Source organism: Salvia miltiorrhiza, chromosome 4, assembly GCF_028751815.1.
Source record: "Salvia miltiorrhiza cultivar Shanhuang (shh) chromosome 4, IMPLAD_Smil_shh, whole genome shotgun sequence".
Classification (NCBI taxonomy): domain Eukaryota; kingdom Viridiplantae; phylum Streptophyta; class Magnoliopsida; order Lamiales; family Lamiaceae; genus Salvia; species Salvia miltiorrhiza.
In genome coordinates, this window is record NC_080390.1 from 46,941,402 (window position 1) to 46,965,320 (window position 23,919).

At 37.4% G+C, this 23,919-nt stretch overlaps 1 protein-coding gene across 1 annotated transcript; it reads left to right on the forward strand.

The window, feature by feature from the left end:
- The first annotated feature begins 4,727 nt into the window (after positions 1 to 4,727).
- LOC131023839 (thaumatin-like protein 1b) lies at positions 4,728 to 7,304 on the forward strand. The gene is made up of 3 exons (XM_057953451.1): positions 4,728 to 5,038; positions 5,117 to 5,819; positions 6,818 to 7,304. The coding sequence occupies exons 1-3, from the start codon at positions 4,978 to 4,980 to the stop codon at positions 6,960 to 6,962; spliced, it is 909 nt and encodes a 302-aa protein (XP_057809434.1). The 5' UTR covers positions 4,728 to 4,977; the 3' UTR covers positions 6,963 to 7,304.
- Positions 7,305 to 23,919: the final 16,615 nt, after the last annotated feature.

A 23,919-nucleotide genomic window follows, 5' to 3' on the forward strand; every position in this document is an offset into this window, starting at 1 on the left:
TTGCCTGTTATTTTACTCGCGTGTCTCTGTAAATTTTATCAGGAACAAGTTTTGAACCTGTTGAAATTCGATGGAAAAAATTTTATACCGTCATTTATAATTATTTTACACTCTCTTCGTTCATGATCAATTCTCCTCATTTTTTAGACACAAGGTTTGAGAAAGTTAAGTGAGTGTGTTGGAAAAGGTGTTATTATGGGATAATGTTTAAAAATACGTGGTGGAAAAGTGAAATTTGAGTCCCACATTAGTAAATTGTGTTATGAGTAGTGTTTAAAAATAAAAAGGGAACATATTTTGTGGAAGTAACAGCAAAGGAGAACATTAATTGCTCGTGGACGGAGGAAGTATTATTTTTATTATTATAACTGAAATTGCCACCTATCCACTCACATGCATTAAATCTCGCACACATGCAAGAAAAATTAGTTTGCGGTATAGTATCACCAAATGTACTAACACTAAAGAACAATACGCCGAGAATGAAAACTCAGTTCGATGATAAAACATCTACGTTTAGGGGCCTCACTCAGGGTAAATGATCCATTATACTCCCTCCGTCCCATTAATAAAGACATAGGTCTTTTAGGCACGGAGATTAAGGAGAGGTAGATTAGTTGTTAAAGTGTTGTGGCCCACCACTATTAGTGTAGTTGATTAGTTTTAATTTAGTGTATTTATTTATTTCTATTTAATGTTTTAGTTGAATTTTAAATTTTTGTAATTTCATTAATTTCAAAAATTTTAATTAATTTAAATGAATTAAATAAAAAATATTGTCTGGAAACTCAACCCCCACCTCCGACAACCCCCACCTCCGACAACCACCACCTCCGACAACCACCACCGCCACCTCAGAAATTCAACCTCCAATTCATACCCAAAATCGACACTACCGCCGCCGCCTACGACAACCACCACCACCTCAGAAATTCAACCCCCATATCAAACCCAAAATCGAACCTGCAAAATCGAACCCAAAATCGAATCGCGGCAAACCCTAGCCCTTAACCCAAAAATCGAATCGCGTCAGACACAGAGTCTAGAGAGAGAGAGATGAGGGAGAACCAAGAGGGGAAGAAAGAGGAGTCGGACAGAGAAAGATGCGAGGGGAATAAGGAAGGCGGTCGCGGCGCGGCCCCAGAGCCGCCGTCGGCTGGAGAAGGAGAAGAGAAGGGGAGGGGCGCTGCGCTGCAAACCCTAGTCCACCGGCGAGGAGGGAGAAAACGAAGGAGAGGAGGCAAACGATTCCATCGGAGGAAGCGAAGCCACCGCTGCTGTGCAGTCGAAAGGAGAAGAGAGGGGGGTGGGTGACGACCGAACAGGGGGTGGGTGACGGCTGTTCAGCCGGAGAAGAAGCAGCAGGCGGCGGCTGCACCGCTGAGGCGACATCTTCGTCGGGCGAGAGAGAGAGAGAAAGAGAGAGAGAGGGCGAGATGGGGATGGATACCGCCGGCCTTCGTCGGGAGGTGTTGCGGTCAGGGCGGCGCCGGCGGCGAGAGAGCCGAGAGAGAGAGGGGGGGTCGATTCTGGAAGAGAGAGGCAGAGGGTAGAAAATTGGTTTAGGAATTTTTTTGGTCTTATTTATACTTTAATTAAGGTGCAATTAATTAGTGTATATTAAAGCCTAATTCTTTCCTTATTTGGAAGTGTGTCTTTATTATTGGGACACCCCAATAAGGAAATTGTGTCTTCAATAATGGGACGGAGGGAGTATTAAGTTAAGATATATAAAAGACTTACACAACAAGACTTGATCTTACTTAGGCTCTATATCTTCCTAAAACTCCATTAACGATGGACAATTGAGAGCAAGACAACAGTTTACCGCCTAGGTGCGAATACAACACATTCACTACCTAAACCCTATGAAAACATTCACCAACAGCCTAATGAAAGCAACAACCGAATAATAAAGAACTACACCAACCTATCGCTTATGAGCAACATGAAATAAGCAATTAACAAGACAACACACTTACATACTGTATGATCTGAAAATATGCACGAAAATATTCTAAAAAATCGCAGGAGAATATCACAAAAAGCGGCAGCCCTAACTGGTCTTTTTCTTCTTCGCATATATATTCACGAACTCAGACAGAACGAGATGCTTCTCCTGTTGGTGGCAAATCAACAAACTGAAATCGAGAAGCTCAAGCATCAATTGGAGTGCCGAGACATTTATGCATTCAAATACGTTAGCAAACTGAAGGACTCAGATAGAGTTGCAGCTTGAACGGGACTCGATAGGTAAAGACGGAGTCTATCTGTAATTGCTATATGATAATGCTTCATACAATATGTAGATTCGTGGTCATTTATATCCATAATAATCACATAAAGATAACTCCAAGATGGCTGAAAAAATTCGAATGTTAACAGCTTCTGGATATCTCAACTGCTACTACATCTGAAGATACTGACCAAGATATTGTGCTAACTCTAAGAAGAACATTTGTGGATACTATCACTTGTCTACATAATGACAATATAATTTTACTCTTACAATAACATATAAAATTATTTTTTTTTAATTAATTTCATTTGAACAAATTAAACTAGTGATACAATATTTGAAATGATATTAATCTCAATTATTTTCGTCAGTATATTATCGTTAGTTGGTATAACAAAAATATATTTTTATATAAGCTTTTATTTGATGAAGTTTTATAAAATGTTGATGTAGGATTGAAGATTTTACAAAAAAAAGAAAAAATATATAAAAAAAAATTATGTGCTGTATTTGTTGTTAATTGTATATAGATAAGATTTATTAAATTTTGACATGTTCTTAAATTGACAGATAAGAAACAACTTAATTAAAACAACATATGTTATCTGAGTATCATCTCATATGGACCTTAATTATAAGATCATATTATAATCTAGAGCTGTAATGATCACATCTGGCTTTTGAGCATTGAACTTTTGAACAACATCTCGTCTGTAATTTGAAATACCATATCTAAATTTTGTGCATTTGACTTTTCAATATCATCTTGTATGAAGCTTGAAATGCCAATAAAACGTACTTTTTGGTGTTAACAAAAGGGTTAAGGATCAAATAAGCCCCTAACATAGAGACTCTTATCACGTATAGATCCCTATAGTCGAGGTTGGTTCAACTAAACCCTCGAAGTCTTTAATTCCGTGCAATTAGCCCTTCAGACTTAACGGCCGTTTAACACCGTTAACTATTTTATTTTTTTATTTTTTTAAATTTACTTGATGGTGGGACCCACGCTTTCTTCTTCACCAAGCACGCCGGAAACACAACTGAACTTCTTCCCTCCGCTCGCCGGAAACACATCTGGATATATCATGTCGAGGCTCATTCCCGAATACCCACAGCGCGAAACGCTCCGCCATAGATGGGCGGAGAGCGCTTGTAGAGAGAAGATTTTGTCGGTGCCAGCTTCGGAAATTGAAATTGGCCTTTGGATAGGGTTTGCTTGCTGAAATGGAAGATCCTCTCGAGCCGCGAAGGTGGAACGGAGCTGAGCGGCGAATCCTGCTCCAGCCGTGGAAGGCGGAGGGGCCGTTTGTCGCCGAGAATGTTGCTGGGGAACCAAGACTTGAAAACAGGGGTCTTCGAAATGGTGTAAGAACCGCGGGAGATCTCCGACCAAGAGTTGAAGAAATGCCAGAAAGAGATACCGTCGATGACGACGTGACTGGCGGTGCAGCCTATGAAAACGCCATCGACGAGCTCTGTGACTTGTACCGCTAGCAAAAGCTTTGAAACGACATCCCAATTGGAAAGGCCGTAGTGTGGGAAGAAGGAAGCTACTATTTAAGGTATCCATTTTTGTTCCAAGATGTCGGCCACCGACGTTGCGGCGGCAACTGCATGAACGAACTCCACTTCTGTGTTGTTGCAGTCGAGGAACAAACTGAAAGGGTCGTCGTCGTGGGCGGTGGTGGTAAGGCGGCCGGCGAGAGAAGGGAAGAGTCCAGATGTGTTTCCGGCATGCTCGGTGAAGAAGAAAGCGTGGGTCCCACCACCAACGAAATAAAAATAAAAATAAAATAGTTAACGGTCGTTAAGTCAGAGGGGCTAATTGTACGAAATTAAGGACTTCAGGGGTTTAGTTGAACCAACCTCGACTATAGGGATCTATACGTGATAAGGGCATCTATGTTAGGGGCTCATTTGATACTTAACCCTTAACAAAATATATTTTAGGTAATTTATATTTATATAATTTAAGTAACATTCTAAATAAACATGCGAAAAATTTGATCCAAAAATTTAATATTCAAATTAAAATAGATTCCTCTTATTTTTCCGACACATACTATACTTGATATATATCTATGTATATAATCTAGTAATAATAAATTGTATAATTTCTATAATACAATAATAAATATATTTCCATAGAGTGAAGAGAGTAACCATTGATATAGCATGAATGTAATTAATTATTGGAAATACTCCCTCTGTCCCACTGTATCTGAGACTATTTCTATTTTGGGCGTCCCACTGTAAGCGAGACTCTTTCCTTTTTGGGTAAAAGTTTTTTCCTTTAAACACCTTTTCACTTTTTCACCTACACACAAAATACACATTTTTTAATTCCCGTGCCAAAAAAAAAGGTCTCACTTACAGTGGGACGGAGGGAGTAATATTTAGAATTAAGAGGATAAAAATTGAAATTTAGAATTTGATGAGATTGTTATTGCCCCATACATAATAGAGAATCATTGTTGTAACTTGAATATATTTTGCTATTATATATCGATAGATGTTGATATTGTTGATATTAATAATGTTTATGAATATCACCCTGACCCCAACTTCCTCCATTCACCTATATAAGGCGACTAAGTTGGCTTGCCAGCATTAACAATTGAAGTAGGTTCCCTAATCTCAACTATTCTCTCATTTTTTCTTCACTTCCTCACCCGAAAAAACACAACTTCCCCTGCTATTTCTACATCGCACACTCAATTTCATTTCAACACAAAATGTGCAGCACATCGCCTCATTTCTCCCTCCTCATTCTCATGCTCTCATTCACATTCACAGGTGCATATTTCATTCTTGATTGATTCTCTTAATTTTCATGTCCTGCCCTTCTAATCTAATTTAATACTGCAAATCCAGCTCGGACCGCATTATCGGCCACATTCACATTAGTAAATCAGTGCCCTTACACTGTGTGGCCGGGGATCCTATCCGGCGCCGGCACCCAGCCGCTCTCCACCACCGGATTCGCCCTCAGCTCCGGCGACTCCCTCCCCGTCTCCGTCCCGCCCTCCTGGTCCGGCCGCATTTGGGGCAGGACACTCTGTTCCCAGGATTCCACCACCGGGAAATTCACCTGCGCCACCGCGGACTGCGGCTCCGGCGCCGTGGAGTGCTCCGGCGCGGGGGCGGTGCCGCCTGCCACATTGGCCGAGTTCACGCTCAACGGCGCCGGCGGCCTCGACTTCTACGACGTCAGCCTCGTCGACGGCTACAACCTGCCAATGCTGGTGGTCCCGCAGGGCGGGAACTGCTCCAGCACCGGCTGCGTGGGCGACCTCAACGAGTCGTGCCCGTCGGAGCTGAAGGTGGTGAGCGGCGCGAGCACCAGCGGAGGCGAATGCGTGGCGTGCAGGAGCGCGTGCGAGGCATTCGGCGACCCCAAATACTGCTGCTCCGGCGCGTACGCCACTCCGGATACCTGCGGGCCCACCCAATACTCGCAGGTCTTCAAGAACGCGTGCCCACGCGCCTACAGCTACGCTTACGATGATCAATCCAGTACTTTTACGTGCGCCTCTGCCGATTATATTATCACTTTCTGTCCTACTCCTTCTGCCAGGTATTTTTTTTAAAATTTTATCTCTTTTTTTTTTTCCATTTCATTTCATTACAGTGTACATTACTGGATTCTGTTGGGTACGAGTGTTAATAAATCTATTGCAACCATCTGAAATTGATTTAAGGGAGAGATTGAGTTGATCGACATATATATATAAAAAAAAAAAAAAAAGTGGCTTTTGAATTGCAGGTGCTGACCCTTTTTGTTGCTGCAAATGTTTGTAATAGAAACATTGCCACATGGATTAAAACTGGATACTAACGTAAAGTGACGAATGTGTTGGATGCCTTACATGTGCAATTGTTTAGTATTATTAATTAGTTTTTGTATGAATTAACATCGATCGTTCTATTTGTTTGTGTCGACCCCTACTTGGAAATTCCTTTTTATTCCATTCACTTTTTAAAAGTAGTGATCAAAATGTTGGCATCTAAGTTGTGACCATGTGCGGTTTCCAAACCCCATCCCAATTGCATGCTTTGAATCTCTCTCTCTCTCTCTTTTCATCCCTTTACTATTTTGGGCGGTTATGAATATGTCATATGTTCTCGTGTGATTTAATATATTGTTGTACTAGTTTAATTAATTGATGTCTAATATTAGTGCTGCATTTATAGTGTGCAGATGATCTAAGGTAGTAAGTATACATTATCGATAACATCAAAAACTAAATTGTGAATAGAACTTAGACGTCTAATATTCAAATGAAATATAGGACAGTTAGTTAAAGATTGGAAGCGGGTTTTAACCATTTATGTATTTTTCTATTTGGCTGAGGTGTCCGAAATAAATATTCTTGAGAATAGCGGCACCGTCCAAGATCGTTTGATTGCGTGTTTGTTTCTGCAATTTAATTTATATCGATCATTGACTGATTCACCTTATGTTAAAATAAAGACAATTAATTAATCGCAACGAGCAAATTGAAGAATCACATTATTTGAATATTATTGGTGGATGATAATTAACGAGATTAATTATTGGTGGTGAATGTGCAGCAAGAAAGCAAGTGGAGAGGCAATAGCAGGGGCAGGAAGTGTTTCGTTGGTTTCAAACGGTGCTCATGTAACCACGCAATTTTCTTGCAGACACTTGATATTTTTGGCTAATACTATTTTACAGTTATGGCGATGGCATTATTGAGTTTGTTTTATTACTAATATAAGTAGTTTAAATCAGTCGAATTGAATCGAGTTGAGTTGAGTACTGCACATATACGAAACATCATAAAGAATGACGAGATGGAAAATATACGAAAATCCGTCTACCCGCCAACCGATTCCTGTTTCTAGTTTTATGGGTGAAATTTTTGTAGGGATCATTTGAGAATGTGTTGTAGCAATTTTATTGAAGAATTAAGAAAAAATAAGAACAACTGACGTTGATCTCTATCTAAAAATGACTCATCTCATATTTTTAGTTGTCCAATTGTGGACACTTGTTGTGTATTGTAAGAAATTCCATAATGTTTCTATAGTTTATTTACTGGATGCTTGCAATTATGGAAGTTTTAAGATACGCATGTTTGCAACCTCAACATTACAATGCAAAGGTTACCGTTGTTTTGTGTTGAGAAATAGAAACTCGATGGATAAAAAAGATAATCTAATTTAATTGTTATTCTCTTTTTGTTTAGGGGAATTTAATTATTATTCTTTTTCGCATGTATTAAGTTTTTTCTCTTATTAGGTAAGTGAATTATTTGTTGACAGTAAAATAATTGTCAATTTTGTGAATCTCACAATTGCATGCATTTCTAATTACTTGTACATTATTAAAAAAAAAAAATCAAATATGGCTATTTTTTTATACAAGTAACATTTTACATTTATTCAAAAGGTGTACGAAGGGTGCAACCTAAAACTGACTACAAGTTTCGAAAATCATGAAAAACACAATTACAAAATATCAAGACAAAGAGATTTTTGTTATGTCTTTTGAAAATAAATAGTGGCTATAATTTCATAGCATACGATTAACCTTCTATAATAATAATAAATTGGTCGCTAGCTATTTAATTCGAAGGAGAAAAAAGAATCGATCCTCTTCCTCATGAACCATACATAGAGAGGAGGTGGGGCACCTTAGGGTGTGAGTCTTGCCGCCGTAAGATTCTATAAGTGAGACTTAATTTATTCACACTAATTGCCTGCTAAGAGTCATTAAACTTTATTGACAGTTGTGCTTATGATATTTTGAAAGAAACTGTAATGTATAGTATTTCATTTCAACGATTTGGATATAATATGCCTTTGTAAACCTTGTTGCTTGATTTACATAACTTGTGCACATTGTGGCCTTTCACGTATTCTGATTTGATGTCGTGTAAAATGCTAAAATTCCTATACCCCATACATATATATATTCATTTATTCAACTTTGACCAATTCTTTCAAACCTATGTAGTATTTAATTTCATTTTTATGAGTTGAGTAAAGTTATGATTAAAGTATTATTTTGGTGAAACGTAATCGAATGATGAGACAAGTGAGAAATTGTTTAAAGAGAATTTATTGAAAATGGAGAATTAAGATGTTGGGCCGACCAGCCCAGCAGTGGGTTTGGTCATATATTGTAGCCCAAGCTATGAGCTTATGGTTTCAAGTCAAGAGTCAAGAAGGACCCACAAGTACAATACTTGCTCTTTGCCAAACCCAAGCGACATTCATGTTTCCAAATATTATATTTATCTGAATAAGTGTTACACGATTATGAAAGTTTACCTTTAATCTTTGTATGACTGGCCTTCGGCCACCCTATAGGGTTGTATAATAATAGATAAACATGATTAACGTATTCACTGTCTAAGGTTTAAGATAATCATACGTTATTGCTTTCAAATAATCCTCAAACATTAATTACTAATTATCGCCACAGCCGAAAAGGAAGAAATCTAGTAGCAAACAATTTAGCTTTTCTCGTAAACATAATCATGCATTGAATATAGTGGTGCAGCCTCAACAAGCACTATTAAAGTTGGTGAATAATCATCTTGCAAGCTGATAACAAGATATAATCAATTTAGAATTTTTTTTATAGTAAAATGATGTTCCGTTTTGTATTTCGATATAATATAACATGCGTCTCACTTATACTAACATAACTAAGTAAAGCATTTTATAAAGCAATCTATAATAATAATAATAAAACTCATGCTATCTAAGACCTTTTAGATAGAGGTGAGCGAAATACTCAAAATTCGAATATCTGATCCGAACAAAATCAAAATTTAAATTAGGTTCTGATTTTCGAATTTTCGGATCGATGATCAGTATTTTATTAACAATGAAAACTACAACTCATACAACGCAATTATAGTAATAAATATCAAGCAGAGTATCGTCTCTATAGGGACTGATAACCGAAATAACTCTAAGTACTTCCAAATTAAATCTACTAATTCCTAAAAGCACCTAAGAATAGCTCCCTATGATCCACCTATCTTCGTCACGTCTTAAGGTTAAAATCATATCACACATTCCTAAATTCGCTAAATAGTTATCTCCGCTAGACCTCAAACCGAATAGCTAAACATGCAAATTATTGATCAGCCAATTCACAAGAAATTAAGCACCAAGAATTATGAATCATAAACTGAAAGGCAAAAAGGTATTAACAAGTTAATCACATAAATCTAATCAACTATTTACAAACCCTAGAATCAAATTAAAAACTTAGGCAGACATAATGAAATAAAACATGAACATAATTAAAAAGATAACAATTGAAAATAAACTTGAATTAAATAAAACCCGAAAAATAATCGTGACAACTACTTGAATGTTGAATTCTTCAATCTTGCAGGAAATAAAATCTAATCTATGAAAGCTATAAAATTATAATCTAAAAACTGAAAATATGAAAAGAGGAAGAAGAAGGGTGAAAATAGGTAAAGATATATGTCTAATAGGTCAGGAAAAGTACCTATATATAGGCACATGAGATAAATACAGTATAGAACTAGAACTCGATACTGAGGGCAACACTGACTCTCTCGCCATCTTCATCGTCCGGCGCTTCAACCATGGCTACACCTTCAATAGAGACACTTGATGTGTGTATTTTAGCTATTTAGTTTAGTGTGTGTTTCGCCATGATTTTATATGATTTTACATGGTTTGTGATGTTTTGGCATAGGAATTAGATGGATTGGAGATGGATGCTCGTGGATGGAGGAAGTTGGTGAAAGTCGAGAATTATGGAAGAAGTTGATTGATTTTGGAAGAGTTTTGAAATTGGGCTTGACTTAATTATTTTAGATTTAATTTAGCCCAAAACTCTTGTTTCAATTAATTTTGATTCATTTATTGTGTAAGGGCCGAAAATTGCCATTTATTGGGCTTGGGGGTGATTCGGCCACTTAGGGGTTTTAATCCCTTGTTTTTTTATCTAGTTAGGACTCTTGCTTTTGGAGTAGCCGCATAGTTAGATTTTGATAAGGTTATCATTCTTGTTTTTTATCATTAGATTTTAGCCGCAATTTTAGACCTTAGTTTTTAGAGTTTGACTTTGTTTTAGTTTTTTTATACACTTATTTCCTTTAGTAGTGCAGACGATTTTCTTTTAAGTTTCATGCATGCAAAGTTTCAATATTTTACTTGTTTCTAGCTTTTGAATTTTGGGAAGAGAATTGCGACTGGATCTTGAAGGAGTAATCGAATTGTGGTTAATTTATTTCAAGTTTTTATTCTTACGTATTTATTTATTTGTCGGTTTTAATTTACGTATTATTTGTTTATCATATTTGATTATTATAGTTTCTTTTATTTCTTTGGTTGTTGTTAATTTAATTATGAGTAGCTAAGCTTTTAATTCGGCGAGAATAATGAATCATTAATTTAATAATCTGTGAGACCTAATTGGTTTAAAAATTGATTCCTATTAATTCCAATTAATTCCTAGGGTTTAAAGATAATTCCGATTTTATTTAAGCCTGATCAACTTAGGTTTAATTGGATTATAGTTAATTAGCACCTCCAATCCGTAATTGTTGGAATAGAGCTGATTAGTGACAAAACTACCATGTTCGTAGTAGGAATTAATTGGTATATTAATTATTACTAGCGTATCTAGGATAATTGATATAAATTGGGTTCCTTCACCTTAATGTTATTAGAATATTAAATCTAAGACTGGCGTCTCCAGCTAGGTTATATTTTAATAAGGGAAATAGACAAGACTAGCGTATCTAGCTGTCTATCGACACAGTAAGTAGGAATTGGGGTATATCAGTGCGTATCACGGTATCCTATAACTAATTGGTTAATAGAGATTAATTAATTATTGCGTCGATGATCACAGATTAAATTGGTGTGAATTTATTTGAGCCGAATTAACTTTTTAATTGATTTAATTCAAGAGTCTTTTATTTGATTAATTTTGCATTCTTAGTTTTAATTAATTCTTCTTAAAATTAAGGCGTGGTGGCATCACCGATTTTATAGATTTAGGGATTTGAATGATTTTTAACTGTTCTCTGTGGGATCGACCCTGCTTACCATTATACTAATTTATTTTGGTAATTCCGCATGAATTGTTTGGTGGTATACGACGTCCACCAACACTCTGTGAATGCAAAAGACTAGCTGTGATGAAGACTTCACAAACCTTGCAAAATCCTTGCCGAAGATTCCTGTGTTGCCCCATCAACCAGAAAAAGGTACAAACCCATGAGATTTGTGTCGAGGTTTAGTGCAGTTTGTCATCCTTAAAGCTACATCCTATTTTGCAGGATCAATGTGGTTTCTTTCATTGGATCGATCCTGAAATTCGTAATCTTGAGAATTCAAGGGATGAAAATGAGGCTGCTGCTGCAAATTTGAATATTTGGATTGGTGAATGCTATCGACTCCAAAAGTATGCAGCGGAAGATTTGAAGAATATTCGAAACTTGGAGGATGAAGTAAAACGCTTGGAGGATGAAGTAAAACGCTATCGACTCTAAAAGTAAGCAACTACTAAGAGAGGACACGGTTCTCCTTGAGGGGTGACAACTCGAAATCCCATTCATTACTTCTCTCAATGGAATTTCCAACCATATGCTCTGATTGAATGGTAAGATCAGAAACACAAAGAATGCCAGTAAACTGAGTGTAAATTAATAGAAGGTGGGCCAATGAAATTGGCTAATAAATTTTTGTGGTCTTCCTGTGACTGGTAACTACTCTTTTTTAAGTTAATTGAGGCCAGAAAACGCGCCAACCGTCTCTTTCTTGCTTTTCCTCGTAGATGGTTTTTGACTCTGTAATCCTCGGGAGCCCTTTCTATAGGTTTTAGCTTCCTTGTTTAGTAGAGGTTTCGATTCTTTTGGTTTTGGTTTGTTGGGTATCTTCGCCTAGCCGGTGGTTCACCACTTGATTCCCGAGCCGTCCTGCCGCCTCCACTAGTGCTCAAGCACTTTAGATCCACGAACTTGTCCCTTCTCCTTCTTGGGTATAAGCTTTCGACTGGGGGAAGTTCTGATGTGACTAAAAACCTGATCTCTACGCTGAAGGCTCTTCTATTCCTTCAGTACTCTGGTTTCCGTTCTAGTCTCTGAAGTTGTGGCCGTAGGGTAAGAGCTTCCTCTGGTCGTGAGCCTTACCACCGGATTCCTGGTCTTAGGTTTCCTGATTGGTGATAGAGGGTGGAACTCTGAGTCACCGGATTCCTGACCTTAGGTTTCCTGATTGGTGATAAAGGGGAGGATCTCTGAGCTGTCGGAATCTTGACCACCGGATTCCTGACCCTTGGTGGTTGTGTTCATCAGACCAGAGCTCCGATCTACCTTTCCCGTCCCTATTGTGCCTTGGTCTTTGAGCTGCCGGAAGTGCTCTACCACCGTGGGAAAATCTGAGCCAACCGTGTCCCTGGGACACCTTTTCCCATTTTTCCAACTGTGTTCTTTGTTTACTTCTGATCTCTTTTCTTCTTCCTTTTGTTTTCCTTTTTCCTCTTTTACTTGCTCTTTCTCTGGTATTGCAGGAACAGGTTCGAAGAAGAAGAAGGACAAGTTCGTGGATCTAAAGTGCTTGAGCACTAGTGGAGGCGGCAGGACGGCTCGGGAATCAAGTGGTGAACCACCGGCTAGGCGAAGATACCCAACATGGTTGAAAGTTAGAGTTGTTATAGGCTTCTCATGTGTGGTTCGTAGGTGTTCGTTCTCTCCCCCTATTGTTTCGCCCTTAGTTCTTCGTCTTCTCCCCCGCCTTCGTCTTTCCTGTAAAGTTAGATTTTTTTTTTTCAGGTAGCAAGGAAGATGTACCTTTTCCCAACTGTTGTAACTGGCCTTGTTATATTCATATGGGGAATTTTATGTTTCTGATAGACTAAATAATCAAGAATTCAACTTTTCTATCTCTTTTTTGCAGGTTTCATTCTGCCTTTCATTCTGCCTTAGTGATTTCTGTTTGCTTTGGATTTTTGCAGATTTTATCCTTTTTTTTGTTATTGCATTTTTTTCTTCTACAATATGCCTTTTCTATGCATTCATAAGCATATGTTGATGAAATTTTTTAGGTAACACTTTGGTGAAAACTGATTGCAATTGGATGGCCTATGCTTTTATGTTAATCTCTATGTCAACTGCGGTATATTCCGTATAAAAGTGATTTGGATTTATAGGGGAATATTATTTTATTATATTATAATTTAACATTTACAGGCTTACCTCTTACTAATATCTACTTAACCTTTATTGTTAGATAATGTTTGAAACATTGCAATTATAACATTATTTTTTATTTTGTAAATATCCTCAAATTATGTTGCTAAAAACTGATATAGTTTTATCGCTAAAAAAGAATATGAGAGGCTTCAATTGTAAAAATATATAAAATGATATCGCTAATAAATAATTTTTTTTCTTCCAAAATACAGTAAAAACCACAATACAAATTAACTATTTAGTACGGCATAAATAACTTATTGGGCCGAATATGTAACTTGCATTGTAGCATAAAAACACTAGCAAAAATACAAAGAAGTGAAAAAACACATCCAATTAAAATAATAATATCAAGAAATTTCCTCCAAGTCGGCAGGCTATTCAAACATACATCACTAAACTAATCAATCAATAATTAATTTCTTGGACTCATCGTTGTCTACTAACTAATCCCATCTCTTAAATCTCAACAATCCTTCATTCCATTAATTTTAATTGCTCAATCCATTTCAAGCAACAAAAGAAGAAGAAAAATGCTTAACAAGATCTTTGGCAACAAGAAGCCTAATGATATCTCCGCGGTTTTTGGCCTGGGATCCAGCCCGAGGCATGAGCAATCCCGGGCCGTGAAGATCGTCCACGCCAGAGGGCACGTGGAGCATTACTACATGGCCACTCCAGCAGCTATGATCATACAAAAGAATCCCTCTTGTCTTAGCCCGGCCCGAAATCTTCCGAAGGCCCTGGGACTCGGTAGTTCGGCCCGAAGAGACCCTCGTCCCAAGCCAAAGGTACTACCTCGTGCCCCGCAGGACCATGAAGAAACTCAGGCGCCGGATCAAGAAACCTAGCGCCGCGAGCCTGGACTTCTCATTGGTCGAGAATATAATGCCTTCCAGAGCAACCTATCATCCTTCAGCGGGATTCTCATAAAGCCCGGGATAAAACCCAAGGCCCGAAACTTGCATGTGAGGTTTTTCGGCATCGACTCAACTAATCAACAAGATTCTAATGATGCAATTTTCAATCCCCCAATAAAAAGAGTGGAAATAAATCTTCAAATAGTTCAAAATTGAGATTTGAGAAAAAAGAGAAGGCCCGAATTGAATTTGCATGGGAGACCGCACTTCAATCCATCACAGAATGAAGATTTCGGATTATGTTAATTTCATCTTATCATTAACCATTTATATTCTTGTCCTCATTCAATCCAATAAACGTATTTCTTAATATTGCTATATATATATATGTATATAGGGGAGACCTAAAATAAAAACACTTCTTAAAATATAAAATATAAAAAAAATTCAGCCCTTAGATCATCAAGATCTACGGTTGATTCGTAATCCTGTTGGATGAATTCGTGGTCCTGTGTTCGAATCCCAAAGGTAGCAAAAATTTATTTTTCACAATTCGTAATCCTGTTGTATGAATTCATACTTGTTCTACATAAAATTTGTACATTGAAAAACGTTTTTATTTTTATTTTAAGAAGTGTTTTCACGGTAGCCCATCCCTATATATATATATATATATATATATATATATATATAGGGTAGGGTTAATATAAAAACCCCTCTTAAGATGAAAACTAGGAACCAATTTAAAGCCATTGATTTAAATAAAATAGAGGGCTGAGATTAAACTACAGATGCACAATTTCGATTGCATATATGCACAGTTTCAATTGCATAGATGCACAATTTCGATTTGTTTGAGTATTTTGCATTGTTGGTTTCAATTGCATAAATTACATATTTTTTAAGTGCACAGTAAAATATAATAGATGCACAGTTTCTTTTGTTGACTAAATCCTAACCATTAGATCTAATATTTAAAAGGTCAAGATTAGGTTCCTAGTTCTCATTTTAACAGAGGTTTTTATTAGAACCTCTTCCTATATATATATATATATATATGTATGTATTTTTTTTAATGTGGATATGAAAAATAATAAAAGTAAAAAAGTTTTTGCATTACTTTTTACATGTTAATGGGGTTGGGCTAATACTTTTTACCTAAAACCATATACAAAGCTCCCATAATAATTTAGTGAGGTTTGAATAAAATGTTCGGTAGATCCAACATGGATCATGCAATCTTGAGGCAAATTTAGGTACTTTTTTTCTTTTTCTTTTGAAAGGCAAAAGATATTTCCTTTTTCCTAACTTACATAAATTTAGGCCTAATTTTATGTGTATATAGGCTTTTCTTTGTGTAGGAAAGTAGGTCAAACAATTTGCACTATTGTTAAAAGAAAAGACTTAATTAGTTTGGAATTCTAAAGATTATGCCCTATTTGCCAATATTATGATTTTCTTTTGAGGTGGTCTCCTGTGCACCTGGGTGCAAATGCCACTAACATTTACACTAAATGACACTAATACTATTTTATTTTATAAATGACACTATCATGTTATATAAATAACACTATCGCGAAATGACACTAACATTAAATGACAATATCATGTTATCGAAATAACACCGTACACCTGGGTGCACAGGAGAATTTGACTTTTCTTTTTGTATCTCTTATTTTTAATTATCTTCAATCTCTATTTCATTTCATTGGTTCTCGTTTACTTTGTTGGATTTGGGCGAATATTTAGAAATTATCGAACAATATCAAATATTTATTTTTTTCTTAATTTTAAATACTAGATAACCTAAAGCCCTTATTTCTTTTCGTAGAAATTATTTATAGAGGGATTTTCATTTTTTTTTGTGTGGGTGAAGAAATAAAAAATAAGCGTATTTTAAAAACTAAAAAAATTAGAAATAACAATTAATCTTATGACTATTAATATGATTAAATTAATTCTAGAGACGAGAGCAAGTTAAATTCAATTTTATAAATAGATTAAAACATGTGTGAGAATTAGAGATTGGACATTAGCTAACAATTTATTCTATCTAAATACGCTTGCGACATCAACCGACTTTACATTTCTAATGTCAAATCCTAAAACAGTTGAACCACGTGTTTTTAGGTTTGTACATTTCTAAAAAAAATTAAAGAGATTTGATTTGTACAATTTCGAAAATTTTAAATTTTTACATATATAAAATTATTTGTTTTTAGGGTTAATTACACCAAAAACCATGAACTTTGGGCCCATTTCCAAATTTTCCATGAACTTTGATTTTTATCAAATTTTCCCTGAACTTAAAGGCGGGAACAATTTTTCCATGAATTTCAGCTCCGGTAATACTCCGGTCTGAGCTGGCTCCTACGTGGCAATACCGAGCTGACAAGGCGCCTACGTGGCTCGGCTCGGCTCTGCTCTGGCCCTGCGTTGGCTCTGCTCTGGCCGAGAGCAGCTCTGGCTCTGCTCTGCCTCCGGCACCCGCACCAGATCCGGCGTCCCTGCCGCCGCCGCACCAGTCACCTCCATCCCTCGTTCTTCTTCTTCCCCAAACATCCATCGCCGCCGTCAACTTCTTCTCCCTCAAAATATCTACTTCTTCCCCAGATCTCGCGTCGCCGACCTCACACCACCCCTCGCAGATCCGCCGCCCCAAATCCCGATCTGAAAATTGGAAACTCAAACAGAAAATCCCAATCGACCACCTCCATTGCCGCCGTCCACCGCAGACCTCGCCCACCACCTCGCAGATCCGCCGCCCCCCTCCGCAGTACCTGGTTGTTGGCTATGCTGTTGTTAGCCAACGCCTAACAAGATGAAGTCGGTTGCGTGGAAACCCTAGAAACTAAGGGTGGCGGCGCAGAAGATTTCTTTCTGATTTTCACCGCCTCCGCCGCCGCGAGGCCGGCGCCTCTTCTTCTCCCCCTTTCCTTCCTTCCGTTTTCTCCCAAATTCTCAAGCTATAAACTACTTAGGGTTTTTAAATTTCCCCATTTCAAATATGATCCTCCGGCAAGTCGGTGGAGGATTGGGAGGACGAAAGCCGCCGTCTTTCCGCTCCCAGTTTTCGTCAAGTTCGATTACTTCATTCATGGTTGCTAAGCTCTGCAAGATCCGGCAAGTCGCGACTGCGCCGCCGCCCCTGCTCCCCTCTCCTCTATCTCACTCTGCCTCCCTCCCTCGTTCATCTCTCTCTCTCTTCCCCCAATCACCCACATCAAGAAGCGCAGCGTCCGCCGCCACCTTCATCGGCTCCTGCCGATCTCCGACTCTGAATTCCTGAAATTAGGGCTCAGAAAATCGGCCTTCCTCCAGCCATTACAGTCGCCACCTCCGATTCCAAGCCACAGTCCCCAGCCCGCATGCCTTGATTTTTTAGGGTGGCTGAAGAGGCGGCGACCTTCGCCGGGAACGGAGGAGAGAGATGAGGGAGGGAAGTCTGGGTTGAGAGAGAGATTAAACGACGTCGTTTTATTAATTCTCCGGCAATTCCATGTCATATTTCAGTCAACTGAAAAAGTGCCAGGTCAGACCGGAGTATTACCGGAGCTGAAATTCATGGAAAAATTGTTCCCGCCTTTAAGTTCAGGGAAAATTTGATAAAAATCAAAGTTCATGGAAAATTTGGAAATGGGCCCAAAGTTCATGGTTTTTGGCGTAATTAACCCTTGTTTTTAAATCATATGCACTCATTTCAATTGTCACATTAGTGAAATATATGTTGAATGTAACTTTATAATTAATAAGTATATCGTGAACTATTCTAAAAAATTTCCTACGTGGTTCTATTAGAGATCCTATTTTTATTAAAAGTTAAATGAAATTTGAAGGGGAAAAAAAATTAATTTCATGCCACGTGGTACCATCATATGCACTCATTTCAATTGTCACATTAGTGAAATATATGTTGAATATAACTTTATAATTAATAAGTATATCGTGAACTATTCTAAAATTTTTCCTACGTGGTTCTATTAGAGATCCTATTTTTATTAAAAGTTAAATGAAATTTGAAGGGAAAAAAAAAATTAATTTCATGCCACGTGGTACCATATGCAATGTCTAGAGTACTTCTACGACATTTAATTTCGAGCATCATATATATATAATCAATCAATAATCCGTATTATGTAAATGACAATCAATATAAAAAATTATAATACTTGGATAAGTGAGGTAAATAAGCTCAACTTGGAAACCCTTAATTTTATATATATATATATATATATATATGTGTGTGTGTGTGTGTGTGTGTGTGTTTTAGACAACAATTAAATATAGGTGTAGTTTGCAAGGTTGATAAATATGATAGGAGTTATTTCAGTTATTACGCCAATTTATTCACCAAACATTTAGCTTTCAATTGTCTATCTATAAAAAAAACTTAAAATAAAAAATAAGAATCATTTTCAGTACTTAGATCATCAAGATTTACGATTGATTCATCACCTTGTTGGATGAATTCATGGTCCTGAGTCCAAATCTCGTAGGTAGCAAAAATTATATTTTCGCAATTCAGATATATACACAAAGAATTCATACGTGTTCTACATAAAATTCATGCACTTCAACTAGTTCGTAATTTATATGTTGTGTTTACACTGTAGCCCTCAACATTCATGAGAAATTGAAATTAGATCAAATCCAAATAATTTCAAAGTAGAACAAACTTATTTTTCTTTTATGGATGGTATTTTACAATGAGAAGATTCTCTTTGATTCCACTATGCTAATTATTGCACTTGTTTTAGAAATATATCATACCCTTTCAACTCAAACATTTTTTTAATCTTCCGAAGACTAAGAAATTATTGAGTAAAAGAGAAATATAAAGATTTAAGAAAATAGGTAAACGGCTCCATCAATCTTAAATAAAGGCGTCATGGTATTTTCCACTTTATCATATAATTATTTCTTACCCGCACGAGAAAAGTTCATATAATTAGATAAACAACACTATCATATCCATCAATTCAACACATTGTTTGCCTATATCTATGGCTTCCTCTTGCTCTTGCTCTCTCACTTCATCTCTCTCTCTCTCTAAGAAAATTTTAGGTAATAAAGAAGATGGACACTAGCCCATCTCCTTCATCTCTACCTTCACTCACAACCAAAGATGAGTTTGAAGAGCTTGAAGTGGCGGAGTTCGAGGCCAATGCGCTATGGGAGCTGCTCCACGACGAGCCTACAAGGGTCGAAGGAGAAGCTCCCAAGCAAGCTACGGAGGAGGTCACATACTCGAATCCCAACTCAATCGTTGAGACCTACTGGTGCCTCAACGACGACGACAACAACAACAATACGGTCCAAGATTTCAACTGGTTTCGTATGATGGAAGAAACCTCAATACCATCCAATGACATGGGAGGCTGGTATGGAGAGCCATGCATGGAAGAGATTCTTGAAATAGGAGACTACTCATTTACACACACTTCACACACTGCAATTTTCTCAGATGAAATTGGGTATATAGGATTGTGGCAATGATAGTTAGAAAATCCCTCTATATCAATTGCCCAAATTTAGGGCTTTCTTCAACGGCCCTTTTACTCATAAATCACAAGATGATAGTAACAAACTAGGTTGCCACTAGCTATAATACATTCATACTTTTCACACTTTGTATCGGGTTGGGATACGGTGAGAATCCAATTTCTCTTTATAACGTACCGTAGTTTCCCCTCTTCTGCGTGGTTCGCAGGTTATTATCCTATTATAAAGACATCAAGAGAGATTGAGAAATCCATTTCTTGAAAAATGCTACAAAATTTTCTACTTCAAAATCATGACATGACATACATATCTTGAATCAATTTCATGGAGATTAATTCAATTAATGATGAGTCACTAAAACAGGCCTTTCAAGGTTAAATATAGTGGTACCTTGAAAAGGAACATTTCAAAGCGGGGACCAATCTCTTTCAGATCAATTGATTTACGTTTCTCGTAGAGATGATGCCTGCATTACAGGGTAAGTGAGAATGACCATGGGATAGGAAAACAATGGATAAAATACAACTGGATGTTATCTAAATATATTCAAGTGGCCTGCTAAGAAATATATTCTTCTGCGCTGGTAAAACCTCAATATTTGAGAAGTTCATCTTCGATGACAATGGATTGTACTGCAATAACGTATTTCATAAAGTCCAATATACCAGTGAAAGACGTCACATATGGAGCTGGACAAATCTTCAATCAATGAGATGGAGTTCCAAAATTTTCACTACATTCTACGAGGATAAGAAAACCAAAAAACAGGAATTCTCAGCATGTGCGTTGGGAGATTTAAGCAAAAGATTGTACAAACTACGAAGCAGTAGTCAAATATAGCTAGGCTTGTTTTAGATTAATTTCATTATTTAGTAAAGGTGAAATTAAAATATTATGAATTCATAATGGATGTCAGCATGAAATGACGAAACACTGGAATAAAAGACGACCCAGGAAGATTATGGGGATGACTTGTCTGTAGTAATGTTTTTGTTTTAGTTTGCGTAAAAAAGATGTGCCTGGTTGAAAATGGATACTAGAATTAGCTCCTCATCTCTAAAACACACCACACAGACACTACTAAAGAAATGATAGAATGGAGATAAAGATAAGGGGCTCAGATCTCAACCAGCACCATGAGAAAATAGATCACAAATTCAGACGAGAAGATGCCAACCTGAATGAAATCCAATCCGACTGAGGCTCACGAGTTTAATATTAGTATAGATAGATAAACTAATCCTTAGGGCTAGCTTTTGCTGTCAGGGGTTAGGGTTCATAGGATTTGAGGATTCTGGGCGACGAAGAGAGAGATGTTGAAGAGAAACGTGAGATTGAGGAGAGAGTATCTCTACCGGAAGAGCTTGGAGGGGAAAGAGCGCTTGCTCTACGAGAAGAAGAGGCCTTGGAAGGTAAACTATCTGCTCTTCCGTTTCAATTCAGTTCCAATAGGTAACGTTTTTGTTGTTATGTGTTATGGTTATTAGAGGGAAAGCCGATTCCTACTGAGCTCAGGAACAAACCGCTGGTATTTTCTGATGTAATTTTGGTGTTTTTGAATAGCTTGAGAATCTGGAGGATGTAAATAGTATCAAATTTGTTGCTTGTTTAGTGATTGATGTTCAGATATAAGAGGTGGATTGTGGGTTTGAATTCGAAACTGAGTTGCTTTTTTTATTGAATATAGTTCCCCGATCGAGCATTGACGATGAATATGCAAATGCAAGTGTGAGTGATCCTAAGATTTTGCTTATCACTTGACGTGATCCGAGTGCTCCCCTTGCGCAGTTTGTGAGTTTAATTTGGGCTTTTGTTCATAGTATGTATTGGTTGGTCATGGATGTTATGCTGTTTCTGTAGGAATTGAAGTTGGTTTTTCCAAATGAATCGTGGTGGTCAGGTTGGTTAGCTTCACGTCTGACGAATCCTTTATGTTGGATGAAAGATAAAGCAAGCCTATCAGTTTAATGCAATGCGCCGATTATATTTTAGGCTATCTCGGAAATTATTGAAACATGTCGGTCACATGATTGTACCGATGTGATATCAGTACACGAAAATACTTATACTGCATACTTTCGATTACACAATGTGGTGAGTAAGCACACTTCTCAAAATCTAGGCATTTAATTTTTTGTTTTGACATAATTCTGATGAAAGAATCTCATAGCTAGTTATAAAGATGATCATTAACATCTTTAACTCTAAGGTCTGTCATACTTCCATTAAACTGATTCATGAATCTTAATTTGGGGAACTATTTTGGTATCAAAGTTCTATCAGTGTTTGCATGACAAGTGCTGCTTAACTACGCATGCAGACTAGGATGGCCCAAACGTTTATGCCAAAGATCCATTTTATTAATAGCTAGACAAGAGATTTTACAATTGATATTGCTATTACAAGTGGAAACTACATTGACTGAAGAGTAATTTGGAACAGGAGAGGCTGACCTAGCATTGAACTGAGACAAATCAATTTGATATATACAAGCCTTTATCAAGTGTTCCCTTCAACAGAGTTTGGAGACTCCTCTTGTCCTTCACAAGGCAGCAGGTGTCATGAAATTCAAACAAGACATTGTTATCCTTAGTAAATTGTGAGATGCTAAGCAGATTTTTGGTTATTTGAGGTACATAGAGAATGTTGTTGAGAAGAAGAGATTTGTGAGGAGAGGTATGTGACTGAACTAGAGAGTGACCAATAGAGGAGATAGGGATTGTCTTACCATCACCAACTGTGAGATTTTCTATCCCATTGTAGGGGGATTGTAGCTGCAGGTGACTCAGATCATTTGTTATATGATTGGTGGCACCACTATCCACATACCAGAAACCTTCTTCCTCATTGAATTCATACTCAGGAAGTTTGTGAAGATTTGTAACATAGGCTTGTGGTGGAGAGTTTGGAGTATCTGCACCAGTAAATGAGACATCAAATCGCTTAAAATACTTTAAAGCTACATGACCTGTTTTTCTACATAGTTGACAGACAATAGCAGTTTCCCCAGTGTACTTGAAACTCCTTCCAACCATGCCTCTGCCTCGTGTACCTCGACCTCTTTGCACGTAGTTGGCCATTGGATCATTGATGTATGCTGACTGTTGAAGGCAAATTTCATGTGACTGCAGTGCATGCTGCATTTCCTGAAGTGATGGTGGTTCAGTTCGATGTGTGAGGTTGATCACAACAGCTTCGAACTCTGGTCCACATCCATTAAGGATGTAATCGCCTAGCTCATCTTCCTGAATATGATGCCCTGCAGCACTCAATTGGTCAGCATAACTACGCATATGAAGGAAAAAATCATCTATAATGAGAGATCGTTTTCTCTGTGAATTCAGGTAGCACGCGATTGTGATTGAAAAAGTTGCTCCAGTGTGTGCCAAATAGCAGCTGCAGGAACTAAGTGGCCTTGAAGCTAGCATCCAACTGACCAGGAACTGATCCTTGCGGATCCAGTTCATATATTCTGGATTTGAGCTTGTGATTGGTTGGTAGTAGCTGTGGTGGTGGAGCAGCCGTAGGAGAGATCAGATCTTCAAGTCCATGGGCTCGGATGCCAGAATGCATAGTTGCTTCGGTCTAGCCGAAGAAATAATGGATGCAAATTTGGTAAAGATGATGATGAAGCGGAAGCTTGAGTATAATCGGTGGCCAGGACCACAAATGAATAGGATCAACGAAGAAGAAACAATGAAAATAACAAATCAAAAGAGAGAAAAACAGAAACGATCTCAGATTTCGTGCAGCCGATTTGTTTTCTCAAAAAATGTTCTAGATACCATGTTAGATAAGCTAGGCTTTGAGAGAAAAGCAATATTCCGATTTCATTTCATAATGAATTGAATTACAAGGTGTGAAGGTTACATCTTTTATACTCGAGCTACAGAGAGAGAGAAGAGAAATCGGTTGTAACTAATTCTAATAACTAACTATGCTAACTGACTTCAGCTGAATAGACTTCATCTTCACACTTTGAGAGACGTCTGCATGCATGTGAATGTGATAATACTCCAGAAACAAGCCTATATATATGGGATGGAGGGAGTCTATAGAATATTTAATTAGCAAGCACAAGTGACCACATCAT